The sequence below is a fragment of the Chelmon rostratus genome, chromosome 12 (genome assembly GCF_017976325.1).
Source record: "Chelmon rostratus isolate fCheRos1 chromosome 12, fCheRos1.pri, whole genome shotgun sequence".
NCBI lineage: Eukaryota > Metazoa > Chordata > Actinopteri > Chaetodontiformes > Chaetodontidae > Chelmon > Chelmon rostratus.
The window spans coordinates 8,408,202-8,422,097 of NC_055669.1; the positions used below are offsets into that span (position 1 = coordinate 8,408,202).

At 42.1% G+C, this 13,896-nt stretch overlaps 1 protein-coding gene across 4 annotated transcripts; it reads right to left on the reverse strand.

The window, feature by feature from the left end:
• Positions 1 to 910: 910 nt before the first annotated feature.
• Positions 911 to 13,702, reverse strand: gpbp1l1 (GC-rich promoter binding protein 1-like 1). 4 transcript variants are annotated; one of them, XM_041949928.1, is made up of 12 exons: positions 13,591 to 13,702; positions 9,980 to 11,358; positions 9,318 to 9,432; positions 6,589 to 6,718; positions 3,955 to 4,283; positions 3,474 to 3,549; positions 3,160 to 3,356; positions 2,838 to 2,981; positions 2,184 to 2,339; positions 1,837 to 1,961; positions 1,646 to 1,748; positions 911 to 1,526 (listed from the first exon to the last, which is right to left on the reverse strand). In XM_041949928.1, exons 3-12 carry the CDS (start codon positions 9,375 to 9,377, stop codon positions 1,356 to 1,358), a joined length of 1,491 nt encoding a protein of 496 aa, XP_041805862.1. In that variant the 5' UTR covers positions 9,378 to 9,432; positions 9,980 to 11,358; positions 13,591 to 13,702; the 3' UTR covers positions 911 to 1,355. The 4 variants fall into 4 exon arrangements, with proteins under 4 accessions (XP_041805862.1, XP_041805864.1, XP_041805861.1 ...); XM_041949930.1 differs by lacking the exon at positions 13,591 to 13,702 and adding an exon at positions 13,438 to 13,583 and having other exon boundaries at positions 3,955 to 4,280; XM_041949927.1 differs by lacking the exon at positions 13,591 to 13,702 and adding an exon at positions 13,438 to 13,583.
• Between the last annotated feature and the right edge of the window lie 194 nt (positions 13,703 to 13,896).

The following is a 13,896-nucleotide window of genomic DNA, read 5'->3' on the forward strand; positions in this document are numbered from 1 at the left end:
AAAAAAAAAACAATTTATCCTTTCAATAGACTTTAAAAAAAAACACACAACAGACATTTTGACTGGTCATAGGATGAAAGGCACAGGTGTTAATTATATTAATGGTCCAGTGTCAGGAGCCTGTTTAGTGCATGCTGGCACACAAGCATCACCTACTGGGCCCCCAAAATGGAATGAAGCCATCTTTAATGTTATCAGTAACACCTGTGCTCTGCCTCCTACCACAAGCATTTGTCGTGAAAAGGCATTTCTAATGGAGAAATGTGATTCTCTTCGATTATCCAAAGAGAAACCAGCATTTTTTTTAAGCTCGTCTACATATTTTTTCAGTGGAAAAATGTATTTAAATCTAAGTAGATTTTCTTTCTTTTCTGATAACGTCATATTTGAAAGCCTTCGTGTTTTTAAGTCTGAATGAAATCCAAGCGATGGCTTAAAGTCATGGTAAAAACAAAAAGCAAAATCAAACTGATTAAATTCTCCTCTTCACATACGTTTAATGTGCGTCTTTTTTTTTTTGTAAAACCCAATTTGTTCATACATTTCATCACTTGTGCAGAAACATTTCAGATGACCATCTTGGTCATAATGGTATCAGAAAGTAAGGCTCGCACTACACTACAAAACAAATTCACCAAAGGAGACAAATGCCCTTTTTCAAAAGCTACAATCCTGTCCTCTAATTCAAAATATAGGAACCATTCAGCAGTAGTAAAAAAATATTCTGCATGTTGTGTACTACATTTGTTCTCGGCAGGGTAAGACATTGCTGCTGCATCTACACAAATTCATTACCTTGCCGATCCGAACGAAGAATTTGCCTACGAGGCAGCGTGGGATCAATGTGGACTTTTAAAACTCATCTACAGAAAGTCGATTACATGTGGACTCAAACACCACAGTAGCCAGATTCATATTGAAACATATCAGCTTGTCAGGAACCAATTTTTATTAATATCATTAATAATGTGTCATCAGCATCATCAATGAAATGAGTTAGTCTGTTTAAAGCAGAATCAAGTGTGCATTCATTGCCCTTCTTTTCTTGATGAACACTTCAGTTCCACAAAGCGAGGAAGAAAAAGGAAGAAGGGGAGGGGAGGGGGGAGTCAAAGAGGGCAGGGACTGCAGTGAAGGAGGAAACGCAGGGAAAACAACGTCTGGCGGAGCAGGAATCTCCCCCTTCACTGGGATATGATTGGTTTTTCCCTTGTGCAAGAATGACAACAAAAAAATCAAAACAAAAGAAATTCAAAATGGTGCTCTAAAAACAAAGATGAGAGGAAGAGGGGGATTGCTTGCTGGGATGTTGTGTTGGCTGTTGTGTTGGTGTTTTTTTGTTCCGTAAAGCCACGTTAGGATTTGATGCAGTCGTCGTCGTCAGAAGTCTGGCTGCTGCTACTGGTTTCGGACTCGGAGCCCTCCTCGACGTTCGCCTCCGCCACACTCCGCCAGGGGGTGAAGTGGAGGGTCACACCCCGTGCCCTCGGGAGAACCCCATTCCTCTGCATGCCATTCCTCTTCAGCTGGTCAAAGGACACGAACAGTCAGTGTGTGAATGACATCCCCTTTTCTTCATCAGAGATTAAACACCAAAACAGACAAACAGCAATCAGTGACAGCAGATGTTTCTCTGTGTGCTCACCTGTTCGGTTTTAGTCTGGAACTCTCTCAGCTCATCCTCCGTCAGAGGCAGGAAGTTGTCATCGTTTTCTGGGTACTCCTGCCAGCCCATGGCCTTCAGCAACCTAGAAAAGCATGGTGATTTCTGCTTAGTTGACTGTGTGTGTGTGTGTGTGTGTGTGTGTGTGTGTAAAGCTGTTAGCAGCGTCCTACCGGTGCTCTGCCTCCAGGGAACTGGACAGGTGTTCAGTGTCTGAGTCACTGAGAGAGTAGGACAGACCATTCTCGTGGCAGACTTCCTCGCTGTAGGCTTTGGGCTCTGGGGTGCTGCTTTCACCCTGAGAAAATTGACATGCAAGAAAACTGCATTTTTTTCCTGCCAACTGCAAACAGTCTGACACAAAAGTGGTTGGATTTGCCACTTCAAATTTTCCGACTTTGGCATTACTCATTTCAACAGTGGACAGTCTCTTTAAATCTCTCACTTTCTTAAACAGAGCATTTTCTGGAACCACTGTGTTGTCCTGTGTGGTGCGTTATAAAACCACACTGCTGCCTACCTCTCCGGATGTTCCCGGGCTGCTGCTTGTCGTCAGCTCGCCGTTGCCTTCGTCCTTCAGAGCTCGCAGGAACTCGCTCTTACGGTCCGGACCGCGGCGCATCAGCTTCAGCCTCGACGGGGCAATGTCTATGGGTGGAGTCGTGCTGGAAGGGTGCTGTAGGTACAACAGTGCCACAGGACGGGGGAGAGAGGGGGGCCGGGAGGAGCCATGTTATTTTTGCCCGAACTGAGACGGCAATCTATCATCTATGAAATCCATTTGGCTGGTGAGATTTTTCAAAATAGGTCAACAATGACCAGCCATTGTAACTGCTGAAACATGAGACAGTGAACAGCACATTGCAGACGTGCCGTTCAGTTACTGTCTGGTGTGCACATGTCAGTAAGCATATCTTCCACCGACCACACTAACATAATCACTATGCTTAGATAAAACCTGGGGAAAGGCCAGCTACATGTGTCACGCATGCAGCCATAGAACAGACTGCTACACTGGAACTTTAACAGTTTACTTGCTGTGCAGCTTGACATTTAACCAGGAAGTCTGAGTAAACTGCGTAATTTAAAACACTGTTCTTGTTGGGGTTAGAAACCCCTAAACATCTGCTGTAATCATTAAGTTATGGATTTGTATTTTTCCTATTGTCCTCACCTCTTTCTGGGTGTTGTGCTGTGGTGCACTGACTGGGGTGCTGGGTTTGGCTGCAGAGACGGGGCTGGTGAAGACTGAATCTCGGCCTGGCATGTGAAGGCCAGACTTAGTGATCTCTCTACCACCGGATTTCCACTGGGTGCTCTGGAAGACAGGACATATCATGAGTCTCTGTCACACAACAAAGAGGCCGCTTCCACCACAGTGTGAAAAAGTGAGTTATCTGTTTAATACAAACATGCTTTAGTAGCTCATCTTGCATGTCTGATGAGAGAAATTAAACAAGTTGTTCAAATTATTCACACACAGCAGCAAGTCTTACTTTGGTGGGGGCCACGGCAGGCTTTGGAACCAGGTTCTTGTAGACACTGGAGCCTGCAATGGGAGCTTTGCTGCCGTTGGTGGGCAAGGCGCCAGCTGTGGCAAACCCCGCAGAGAAGGCTGTGCTGGGGTCCTCCTTGGAAACCTTCTTGATAACCAGCATTTTGGACACCATCTGTTTGCCACTAGGGGGGTTTTCTGGAGCAATAATCAGTTAGTGATGACATGTTAGAAAGGTGAGGACAAGAAACTAAACAAAGCTTAAACCATCTCTTGTTAATTCAAGAATTTCAGTCCTATCTGGTCTGTTCTTACCCCACACTCCAGCATGGGGAGCCACTGCACGCATCTGAGTCCCAGGCTTTCCAGTTGTTTCAGGGTTGAGGGAAGGCTGGATAGCAAACAATTAGCATCTGCATTAAATACTGTTGCATTTTGTACTTCAAGTTATCTTAGCATTCAATGGGAATCTGGGCAGGTTGCTGCTGACAGGATTAAACCTAATGGATCAGTCAAGGAAAACCCTTGTTGTGTAAAATACCAAAGAAATTGACACTTTCATCACAAGGTAAATAAGGGTAGGAAATGGAAAATGTTAAGTGAAAATGTTTCTGACAATATCTAAGATCAGGTGCAGTGAGAGCTAAAAACTGAACTTTTTATGTTTATTTAGCAATTCAAATAGCTTTGCCACTGACTCAAGGTCTCTTATATTTCAACAGAGCTTTGTCATTGAAAAATTATGTCAAGGTCAGTGTCATGCTTAGGAAAAATTTAGTGAAGGCCGTCTACTCACAAAGTCCTCCTCCACGAACTTCAGCTTGTCGTCCTTGCTGTCTTTGCGTTCCTCGTTGGGGAACTTGTCCTGGTACGAGGTGCCCTTACGGGGATGAAAGTTGCCATTGCGCTGCCGGTGCCCCACCTGCCTGTCCCTGTCGCCTCCTACCCGTTTGGGGTGGCGTCCCTGGTGGTGGTGGCCATCCTGGGCCCCCCGCGAAGCTCCATGCCAGCTGGGTGTTTCCTTCCAACAAGAGCCTCCCGCTAGCCCACCGTGCCCTCCTTTGGCCACCCCCGAGTCCACGGAGTCATGCCTCAGAAGCAGAGAGGGCTGCTGCCACCCGTCTCCTCAAGAGGGAACAAACATACAGGGCATAGTTCTGAATAAAAGTATAAAGTGGCTTTGACAGATTAATCAGTAAGGTTTCCTTTACCTTCTGAAATGACATCTGAACATCTTTAGTGTGTGTCAATCAGTTCACCACCTTGGTCTGTGAGCTAATGAAATCCAATCAATAATTCTGTTCACCGGGTGGCTGTTATTGTTACGCTAACACTCGCTGAAAGTGATAGCATTTGAACATCTGCTTTCCTGCTGGCTGGTTGGGCAACTGGCATAAGATAAGATGAGAGTCAGAGTTATTTCCAACGTGGAAAACACAAAGCAGGTGCCAGGCCAAACCAACAGAGTAAAGCACTCAGATTCATTGTGCAGGTAAATGATTTTTCTGAATTCACTCACAGGATGACTAATTCTGCACTTTAAATGCCACTGAAACAGGTAGGCAGAAAAATGTGGGATATGCCCCATAAATCAACCACATGATGGTCTTAGTTCTAATCCATTAAACCTACTGAGATCTGTTATCTTTAGTTAGCAAAAAAGTCAGAGTCACTGAAACAACCACAAAATTTGTCAAAGCCTGGAGCAACAAACTAAATAAAAGAGCTGAGCAGCAGAACACATTAAATTTTGGTCAATTATTACTCGCTGACATTAGTGAGCCCTGATGACTTGTGGCACGCTCATGCTTTTGGCACAACACATTTAAGTTCTTGAATTAAAAAGAGCTGGTGTTCCAGTCTGGTAACGTTTTGAGTCCTAACATTATTCAATTCAAAAACTGAATTGAAATGTTGTCAATTTTAAATTCACTGCTTTGACATTATACAGATACTGCTGCACATGAGGCAAAGCGAGCATTAAGTTACTGCTGTAACACAGAAGAGGGAAGAAGTTTGCAGATGACAGAAATCACAACCAGGTTTAATCTTGACTGCTGCCAGAACAGCCACGTCCCTAACAGCCTGCAACCTACAGTGGGTTCTCTTCTGTGATGGACCAAAAGCACCTACAGGGGAAAGAAACAACTACACACCATACTTCCTACAATGAAACTACAACAGAAGTTACTGTCATGACTACAAGGACAGACATTTCAGAAGACGGTTTTGGAGAACATATTATCTAACATGTCTGACATTCACATAAATCAGCTTTTCTGCTCTCCAAAGCTAAAAGGCAGCACAAGTGAGTGACAACAGAGTCAGACAAATGGGTGAGGAACCTGTCATTCGGGAAGATTACTGCTTGGACCTGGGACTGAACATTGCCACTGCACCTGAATGCATCCTCCTGGTGGTACAACAAAATACTTCATCCACAAGAACCACATTTCAGAAACTAAATGAAACATAACTGAATGGAGATTTGTGATTTCATGACAACACAGCAAGTCGATGGATCTTTGGGATCGGCTTCAAACAGGAGGCGATGAGCAACAATGAGCTGGCACAAACTGGCCTCGCACAACACGATTCATTCCTTCAATTCATTCATTCATTAATTCATTCATTCACCAGCGGGGCAACACTGTCCAAGTGCAGTGTACAGACACTGATCTGAACAGTGGTCAAATCAAATAATATACATATTCTGGTTAAGAGGACAGATGTTTGAATGAGGATTAAAGGGCACCGTAAAAGTCAAGAAGAAAAGAAAGGGGACAGGACTCAACGCTGCCTGTCTGCTGCTTAAAATGCTGCTACAACACCAGTACCTCCATCACTGTCTTCTAAGCAGATGGCCTCAATTAAGTCCTCATCCACTACATGGACCTGAATTGTATCCTCTTTCAGTCGAGGTTTGCTGCTTGCCATCATCTTCAACTAAACACAATGAAAGCCCAGCAGAAGCATTTCATGTGGCATGACTGATTGAATGTCTGAAACATGTACAGACTGATTCCATAAATAAATAATATTCATAAAAGGGTTCTCTTAGTAGATAAAAGTCGACACCATACACAAGTATCTGTCTCTCCAAGACACTTTATTCAAAAAATGTATTTAAAGCCCCTTCACACCCGTAGTCCACCCACACAGGTGTTTACTCTGTCGGATTAGACCTCTTCTCAGGGCTGTGTTGGTATGTACAAACTGCACTTGACTGACATCACCTCATGCCTCTGCTGGCAGCAGGACACTGTCAGGTGACACAATTCCCAAAAAAGCCTTTTCTAAGCGATGATTTTGTTCCATTTCATTGTTGTTTCATTGTTTTTGCCCGTATTTTTCAGGTTCCCTTTACACAGTATAGCCCTGTAATAACAACACAGTTGACAAAAAGATGGTAACTGTTATGAGCTGTTACCTGCTGGAGCACGCAGGGAGCCGTTGTTGAAGAAGCCATCGGAGGAGTTGTGGCGGCGGCGGCTCACAGCGTTTCTGCCGTCTCTGTGGAGGTGGGGCTCACCTTGTTTTTCAAGATTGGCAGCAGGGGACTGGAGGAGGACAGAAAGGGGACAAGGTTAGTCATAGTGGGACTCAACTGCAAAAAAGAAAACAGACCATTTTTCAGGACATTCTTTTTTTCTCTGCTTTATCCCCGTCCTTGTGAAGAAACTTAGATTAGCGTGACTCCTCTCCATACTCTGAGTTGCTCTCTTACTCCCTCAGAGAACTAAAATAACTTTAAGTGAAACTGTCAAGACAGGGATTTATTCTTAGGGAAAGAAAGTGAACAAAAACAGTCATCGTAGGAACAAAAAACAATCTTGGATCAAGCTTTATAATTAAAAAAATATGCTTCTATGGAAGCCAGTAAGATCAGACAAACACAGTGTACATAATTCTTCGTGCTAAATCCTGATGTCACTGCACTGGCACAGCTCTTTGTTTGATAATGTTGATTTCAAATGCTCAATTCCATCTGAATCATGTCCTTGTCATCAGCGGCGGTTCAAAGATGTGTTCTTCAGCCTATCGCTGCAAGCGTCATCTCAAAGTTAATGCTGATGATGAATTTAATGCTGGAAAAACCTGGGAGAATAAACTGCAGCTCCAACTCTGGAGAGCGTATGTGTGCAGACTGATCCCTAAAGACCAATGACACTGAGGTGAAGTCATGTGTCAGCAGGACACTGACTGTGCACTTATTTCTCTGTCTGGCTCTTGATCTCACATACAGGCCACTTAGCTGGGCTGCCGGACTCACAGATTACACTGAGCTCTGGACAGGAGAAACACATTCACAATCTCAGATGGACAGTAAGACGGCTCAACACTTTAAAGGAAGGCCAAAAATCAATCCACTTAACACCCACCCTTCTTCATTCGCAAGTCCTAACCCTCCAGTTTTACTCTTAGTGCCAATGACTATTTTCAATGACTATTTGTGCTTTCATTCAGTATTTAATGTAAAGGTGGCAGATACAGCTTGGTTCCACACTCCTAAATTCCAGCCACATCCCAAATTATGCCCAGAAATAAGAAATAAGATAACTTTGCTTCTGTGAATGGTATGTCTCTCCTGGAGTCATTCCGAGCCGTTATGGCTGAGAATAAAGTTGGTGACGTTGTTGAGCTGTGTCAGAGAGTCTGGGGCAACTTTAACACAGGTCAACACAGTACAGTCAACAGTGTAATCAGTGCTCATGATGGTGATGATAAAGTGTAAAGTGTAACTACAGATTAACAGCAAGACAGACACAGTGGTGACCTTATTCTTTTCTAAGAGATGTACATTTATCACATGCCTTTAGCAGACAAACGCTGCTCAGCACAGCCCGCTATTCATTTGCTTGCTAGATACATTAGCTAACATTTTGATTACTGTAACAATCCTGCTCCTGTCAAAGGTCAAAATGCCCATTGTTGCTTCTATCATCACGACCGATCTTTGTTTAAATGTCCTTATGGGAAAACACTAAAAACATGAGGTAAAACAGCCACCTTGGCTTACTTGGCTAGCTAGAAAACCTGCCAGCCTTGCTTTCCTGTTACCCAACATCTGCTGATTGGAGAGCACAATAGCTAGGCCGAGCAGTCGCATTCTTCAATAAATCTTCTTAATTGGCTCAAATATTTATTTTGCGTTAATTAAACACAGCCTCTCCTTTGTTACATTGGGTAATGTCCATGTTATAACAGTGATAATGCTCCCTAGTAAAGGAAAACAATGGACTTGTTGGAGGAAACTCGTATATTGTACTGCCTGTTACTCTCCTACTTTGAGATACCTCATCATGCATTATGTAATACAAGATGTAATACTGTCTTACTTAACTTACCATAACTGTTACGGCAGCTAACTCTTGTCTAATGTTGACTTTTAAAAAGTGATGTTAGATGGGCCAGTCACTAATTGTTAGTTAGGATAAAAATCAAATCCTTGCCCAGCAAAAAAAGGCTGAATGGTGGAATCATAACAAAACTGCCATTCGACCTGAATATCAGAATGACAGACAAATAACTAACTGATCAGGTGGATGTGACAACAGCAGGTTGAGTATCTGTAGTTCATTTCACTCAGCTACGGCAGTAATTTCAGAAAACTGCATCACTTCATCATAATGCAGTTTCTGGTGAGGTCGCATTTAAACATGTTCATATTAGGACTCAAAAACCCTATTCGCATATCATGATATAAATCTAAAACACAGCAAATTCATACACTCTTTAGTTTACCTGCAAGAATCTGCAATTCTGTCAGAAAAACAGCAACTGTTTCCCACTTGGGAAAAAACGTTTTAGATGTAGTTATGCTTGGATGCAAAAACAAACAAAACCAAAAACAAAAGAAATTAAAAAAAAACACTGCAAAAATCCTCCATGAAATCCTCCTTATTCTCAGACTCTATCATAAAGGTACACAGTGTAGGTGAGCCTCTACTGAACCATGCATTGACTGCACTGTCAGTCCCTGAGGGTGACTCGTCGCTGATTACACACACACAAACACAAGACACAAAGGCGTACAGACACAGATTCGCTATAAGGTGTTGGAGCAGGACTCTTCAAGCTATCTCAATTCCCATTTTTTCCCGCAATCAAACTGCACACACTCAAATACATACACGGTGCACGCACACATACACACACCTTGGCAGGCTGGGGCGTGGAGAAGTTAAGCCAGGCAGGGACAAAGTCATGCTGCGCCATTTAGGTCCAGTGTTTCCGGTCAGTGGATCGAGGCATCAAACCTCATGGCCAGGATCTAACAAAAGAAATGAACAGTGGGAGCGACATTTTTTAAAATTCAGATTCTGCAGTTTCAATAAACATTCATCTCTGACACTAAAATAAATTCCTTTTCACGCCCATCTACCTTGGATTTCATGTGATTTCTTCCAAGTGTTTTTGTCTACCATCAGTTACTCTGAAATTTGCTGCATAAAGGTCTCCCTCAAGACAAGCCAAAAACAGTCCTATTCTTAGCAGAAAACAACAAAGCTGCAGCTGTGCCTGTGAAGCTGATAACTGGTTGACAGCCTGGATGGAAAATATCTTGTGCAGCAAAATACAAGTAAGACTTTGCAATGTGTGTATAAGATAAATTTATAGAGCTCATCGAGGTTGATTTTGTTCAACTCAATAATTTGACTTTAAAACTATCACAAAGTGGAAAATTAACACCTGCTTCCCACAAAATGTTGACAAATGAATTGTAAAGGACCACAGTACAGCAATTAATATAATGGCTATTGAGTACAACCATGCCTGTTTGCCCTAGCCAAGTCAGTCAGGTGCAACTTTATCATTACCCCAGAGTCTGTGGCTCTGAAGTCCTCTGCCTCCTCTCTCAGTCCGGCTGGGCTTGGGTCCTCAGGCCTGTTGGCACTGATCACAGTGTGTGTGCACTGACAGATGGGGAGCAGGACACGGACAACCCCCTCTCCACCTCCGCCAGGACAGCACAGCCCCTTTCCCCAGAGGCAGATCCCTTCGTCCAGGGTGAAACACTGGGAGATGGGTCAAAAGGTTGCAGGAATGATCTGGAATGGCGATCCAGAGAACTGGCCAAGCAGGAAGTAGATTTTTTAGCAGAAGCACAGAGGTCTGTGAGAGACCGACTTCCCTTCTTGAACCAGATCCCCAAGCAGCTCCTGTGCCGTCACGTCTCTGATGAATTCTGAGTGCTACTGTTTCCAGTACGGGTAATTTTTTTTTCCCAGGTAGATGAATCCCTCACCAGTTCATTTGAACCATTTGCTCTTATTGTCAGGAGTAAGACCTGATTGGACTTTGTGCTGATTGGTGAAATGAATTGAGCTGACAGGTGATTTGTCCCAACGGTGAGGAAGAGCCAGGCAGTCTTATCAATACAAGGAAGCAGTCTGTGAAAGTTGTCTGCCCAGAAATATGGACAGCAGTTTGCGTAGCAGTTCCACTTTGACACCAGATGGGGGGAAGAAAGACAGGCTTTGTCCTGCCACACTGCGTGCCAGTATGTTTTTACATCGACTCACCTTTTACCGAATCATTTTAAGATCGACTGAAACGCATTCATAAAAGAAAAATGTGTTCAGAGACAGTCTTTCACTGGCAATGGAGCTCGCTGAAAACCACTGCTCACCTCATTAAACTGATGAAAAAGACTGTCTGACTTCGAGGAAAACAATGCTCAAAAGGCTCAAAGTCACATGACAATGAAGGAAGTAAAAACCCTATGTTACATCGCCGTCATTTTCAGTTTTGGTTAGTGAAATAGAGATGCTGCTGGATGATGCATTATAATGCCATTTTTATCTTTATGTGTTTTAATATCACATTTGTAACATGCCCATTTAATTATCTTGGGTTTTCTGATTGAAACAGATATAGGGTAGAGCTCTGATTTCATAGATACGCACGCTCAAAAGCTAAACAAAAATCTTTCGCAAGTCAAAAGGTCTTCATGTCATATGACGCACAAGAGTCCTTTAACAACAATTAAACTTGTCCAAAGAGATATCAACTTCTTTAAACAGCTCAATCAACTTCTTGTTCTAAGGGGAAAAAATAGAGGTTGAAAGATATCATGCGTCCAAAATCAGTCAAGTGGGTCTTTCCTTTTCTTCTTCAATGAGATTTCTCTAACACGTAAATTTCAGTGCAGTTCTTGCTGATGCTTCACTGGTATCTGCACAGGAACACACTGGACCTGCAGTAAACATAAACAATGTTAGCCTTAATTCAGAAAAAAAGTAATAATCTCAAAGCTCCACGTTCAAAAATACACACACTCTAAACTCAGCTGCCTGTTTATTACACCTGTCTTAACTAATACAGATTATTCCAACAATCCTGCAATAAGTTCCACCTTCACAAAAGTTCTAATGTTCAGTTATAGTTAAAACAGCGTTTATTCAACTGTATGTTTGTGGTGCTGTTGAATTGTTATATTGAGTCAACCTTTACCAATATAAATAGCATGGACACAACATTTCCCAAATTTTGAGCTGATCAATTCCTCAATCGAAATATTATCGAAACTGTTGTATGGCCAAGTACTATATCCAAATCACAGGAGGTGCAGCTTTTTTTATAGAAGGTAAAGTGTGTCACAGCACACCATTATAAATAAAGCACTGTGGTGCTACACTGATCCCCCACGTACCATAGTCTCCCAGCATAAGCGAACATGCTTGTTTGATACCGACCCTCGTAAAAACTCAGATCATCTTTTAAATATTTTTTTCAAGTGAAAAATAAACATAACAATTCCAAATTCCCACTGAAGTTGGAACTCATATTGCAAACACAGTAGTTATCAAAATAATCACTATATTTTTTTCAAATCGTTCAGCACTACTCAAAATTTACAAAACACATCTTAGTATAATGCAACAGCACCACAAACTACAGCTTCAAAATAACTATTAAGTTGAATCAACACCACTACATAACTGTTGTATCAAACTCCATTAGTTTTAGTTTTGTGATCTTAGTAAACTGGCAACTGAGAAAACAGAAAAAGTCAGCTTAATCCATCACATCCCTTAATATCTCTATACCTGTCTTACTGCAACTATCTAAAGGGGATATGTCAAGTATTGTGAGAGATGCACCTCCTTCACTGAATACCCTTATTAAACCCCCAAAATAGCTTCCAATTCACAAAAAGACAACCAATGTCTTAAAAGAAACGTTTGACACTTCAAATACATTTTGAAAGGTATGAGAGCAAAATCATGACTCAGTGATCTGAGAACCATTTCATGCTGAAAGCCGGCTTTTATAAAATTGTGTCGGCTTTGGTAAATGAAATATTTATATCAGTGTAAAAATAACTTGAACACTTTCTTCCTCGGTACTTCTTCCCAGACTGCTGCGCATCTAAACAGGCCTGGCAGTGTGTGTGATGCTCGCCTGAACTGAGGTTTACAATCTCAACAGCGATTCATACACCTTGTTCAAACATATATAATAGATATAATATAGCTTTAAGACCTAAATGAAAATAAACACTGTATGCACAAACTCAGAGCTACCACAGACTCGTTCACGTATTCCCACTGAACTATTACGTAACAGCTCACCATCAATGAGTTTGCCACGGACACGAGCTACAATGTGCCGCACAGACATTTAATCCACTGAGAAACTACACTCAGGTCAATGACGGCAACGCAAAGACTAATAATTTTGGAAAGTATCCACTTTAACATTACTATACAGAATGGGGAACCCACATGTCCACAAACACTGCAGCACACCAATCCAACACAGTACGTTACATGCACGTTTCACCATGCTAACTAGCTGAGTGATGTTAGATTTAAGTGCAGCGAAATATAAATTCAGCGGCAAAGCGGCTGTGGTGTTTACCAACAACGCAACGTTAATCACCAACCAACAACGTTACCAGATCTGTCTTAACTCTGCTAATAGCTAACTCTGTTTAGATATCTAAGGTTAACGTTAGCCTAGCAATTGTTAGCTAATAGCTCGCGTTATACAGCCTATTTAGTAGCGCACGAAAACTGCTAGGTAGTTGAAATGAATTAGCATGGTTAAGGGGCTTAGAAAAGTAAAAATGCATTTAATATGTTCAAGGTGGCTAAAACTGTCTATTTAAGTAGCTGTCACAAACATACAATATAGGTAAACAGACCTGGCTTCGTTGGAACAACACAGTTTCAAAATGGCTACCTTAGCAGCGGCAGCACACATTCATCAGATAGCTAAGTGCTAGCGAGCTAACTTGCAGTGTTTCATGACGATACCGTGTAGCTGTTACCTTCTCCTAAGCAAGAGGGCCTCCGATAGATACTTATTCCAATGTAAATATAATCTGGAAATATTAACGAGATAGCACTTTTTCGCAACTATAAACTTCTTTAATAATGCGGCTATTGGTGTTTGTTTGGGTTTTCGGACTCGGGGCGCTTACCACTGGCGCTGGCACTGAGGGATTCGAACAGCCTCATTGATGCTACGTTCAAGATCTGTAGTTATTATGCAACTTAACGAGGTCCCACTGTGTTTTTTTTAAGTCGAGCTGGCTTAACAATGTAGCTTCTGTAAATACTTTTCTTTTTAAATAAAACAACATGCACAGACCTGACATTACTACATGACGATTTTGAAAATGTTCATAGACGACAGTCTTAGCACCGCGTATATTAGTAGTTTGCCATCTTGAATATAACTTAATACCTTTCCCGTCACAGACAGCCAAACCAGTCGATATCAGAAC

Bases quoted from the DNA above. Each gene is read 5' to 3' on its own strand.
- gpbp1l1 (XM_041949928.1), bottom strand. From the start codon at position 9,377: ATGGCGCAGCATGACTTTGTCCCTGCCTGGCTTAACTTCTCCACGCCC. The intron at 3,357-3,473 runs GTAAGAACAGAC...TTATTGCTCCAG, and splicing joins TCCCCATGCTGGAGTGTGGG to AAAACCCCCCTAGTGGCAAA. The intron at 1,749-1,836 runs GTAGGACGCTGC...ATGCTTTTCTAG, and splicing joins TCCCTGGAGGCAGAGCACCG to GTTGCTGAAGGCCATGGGCT.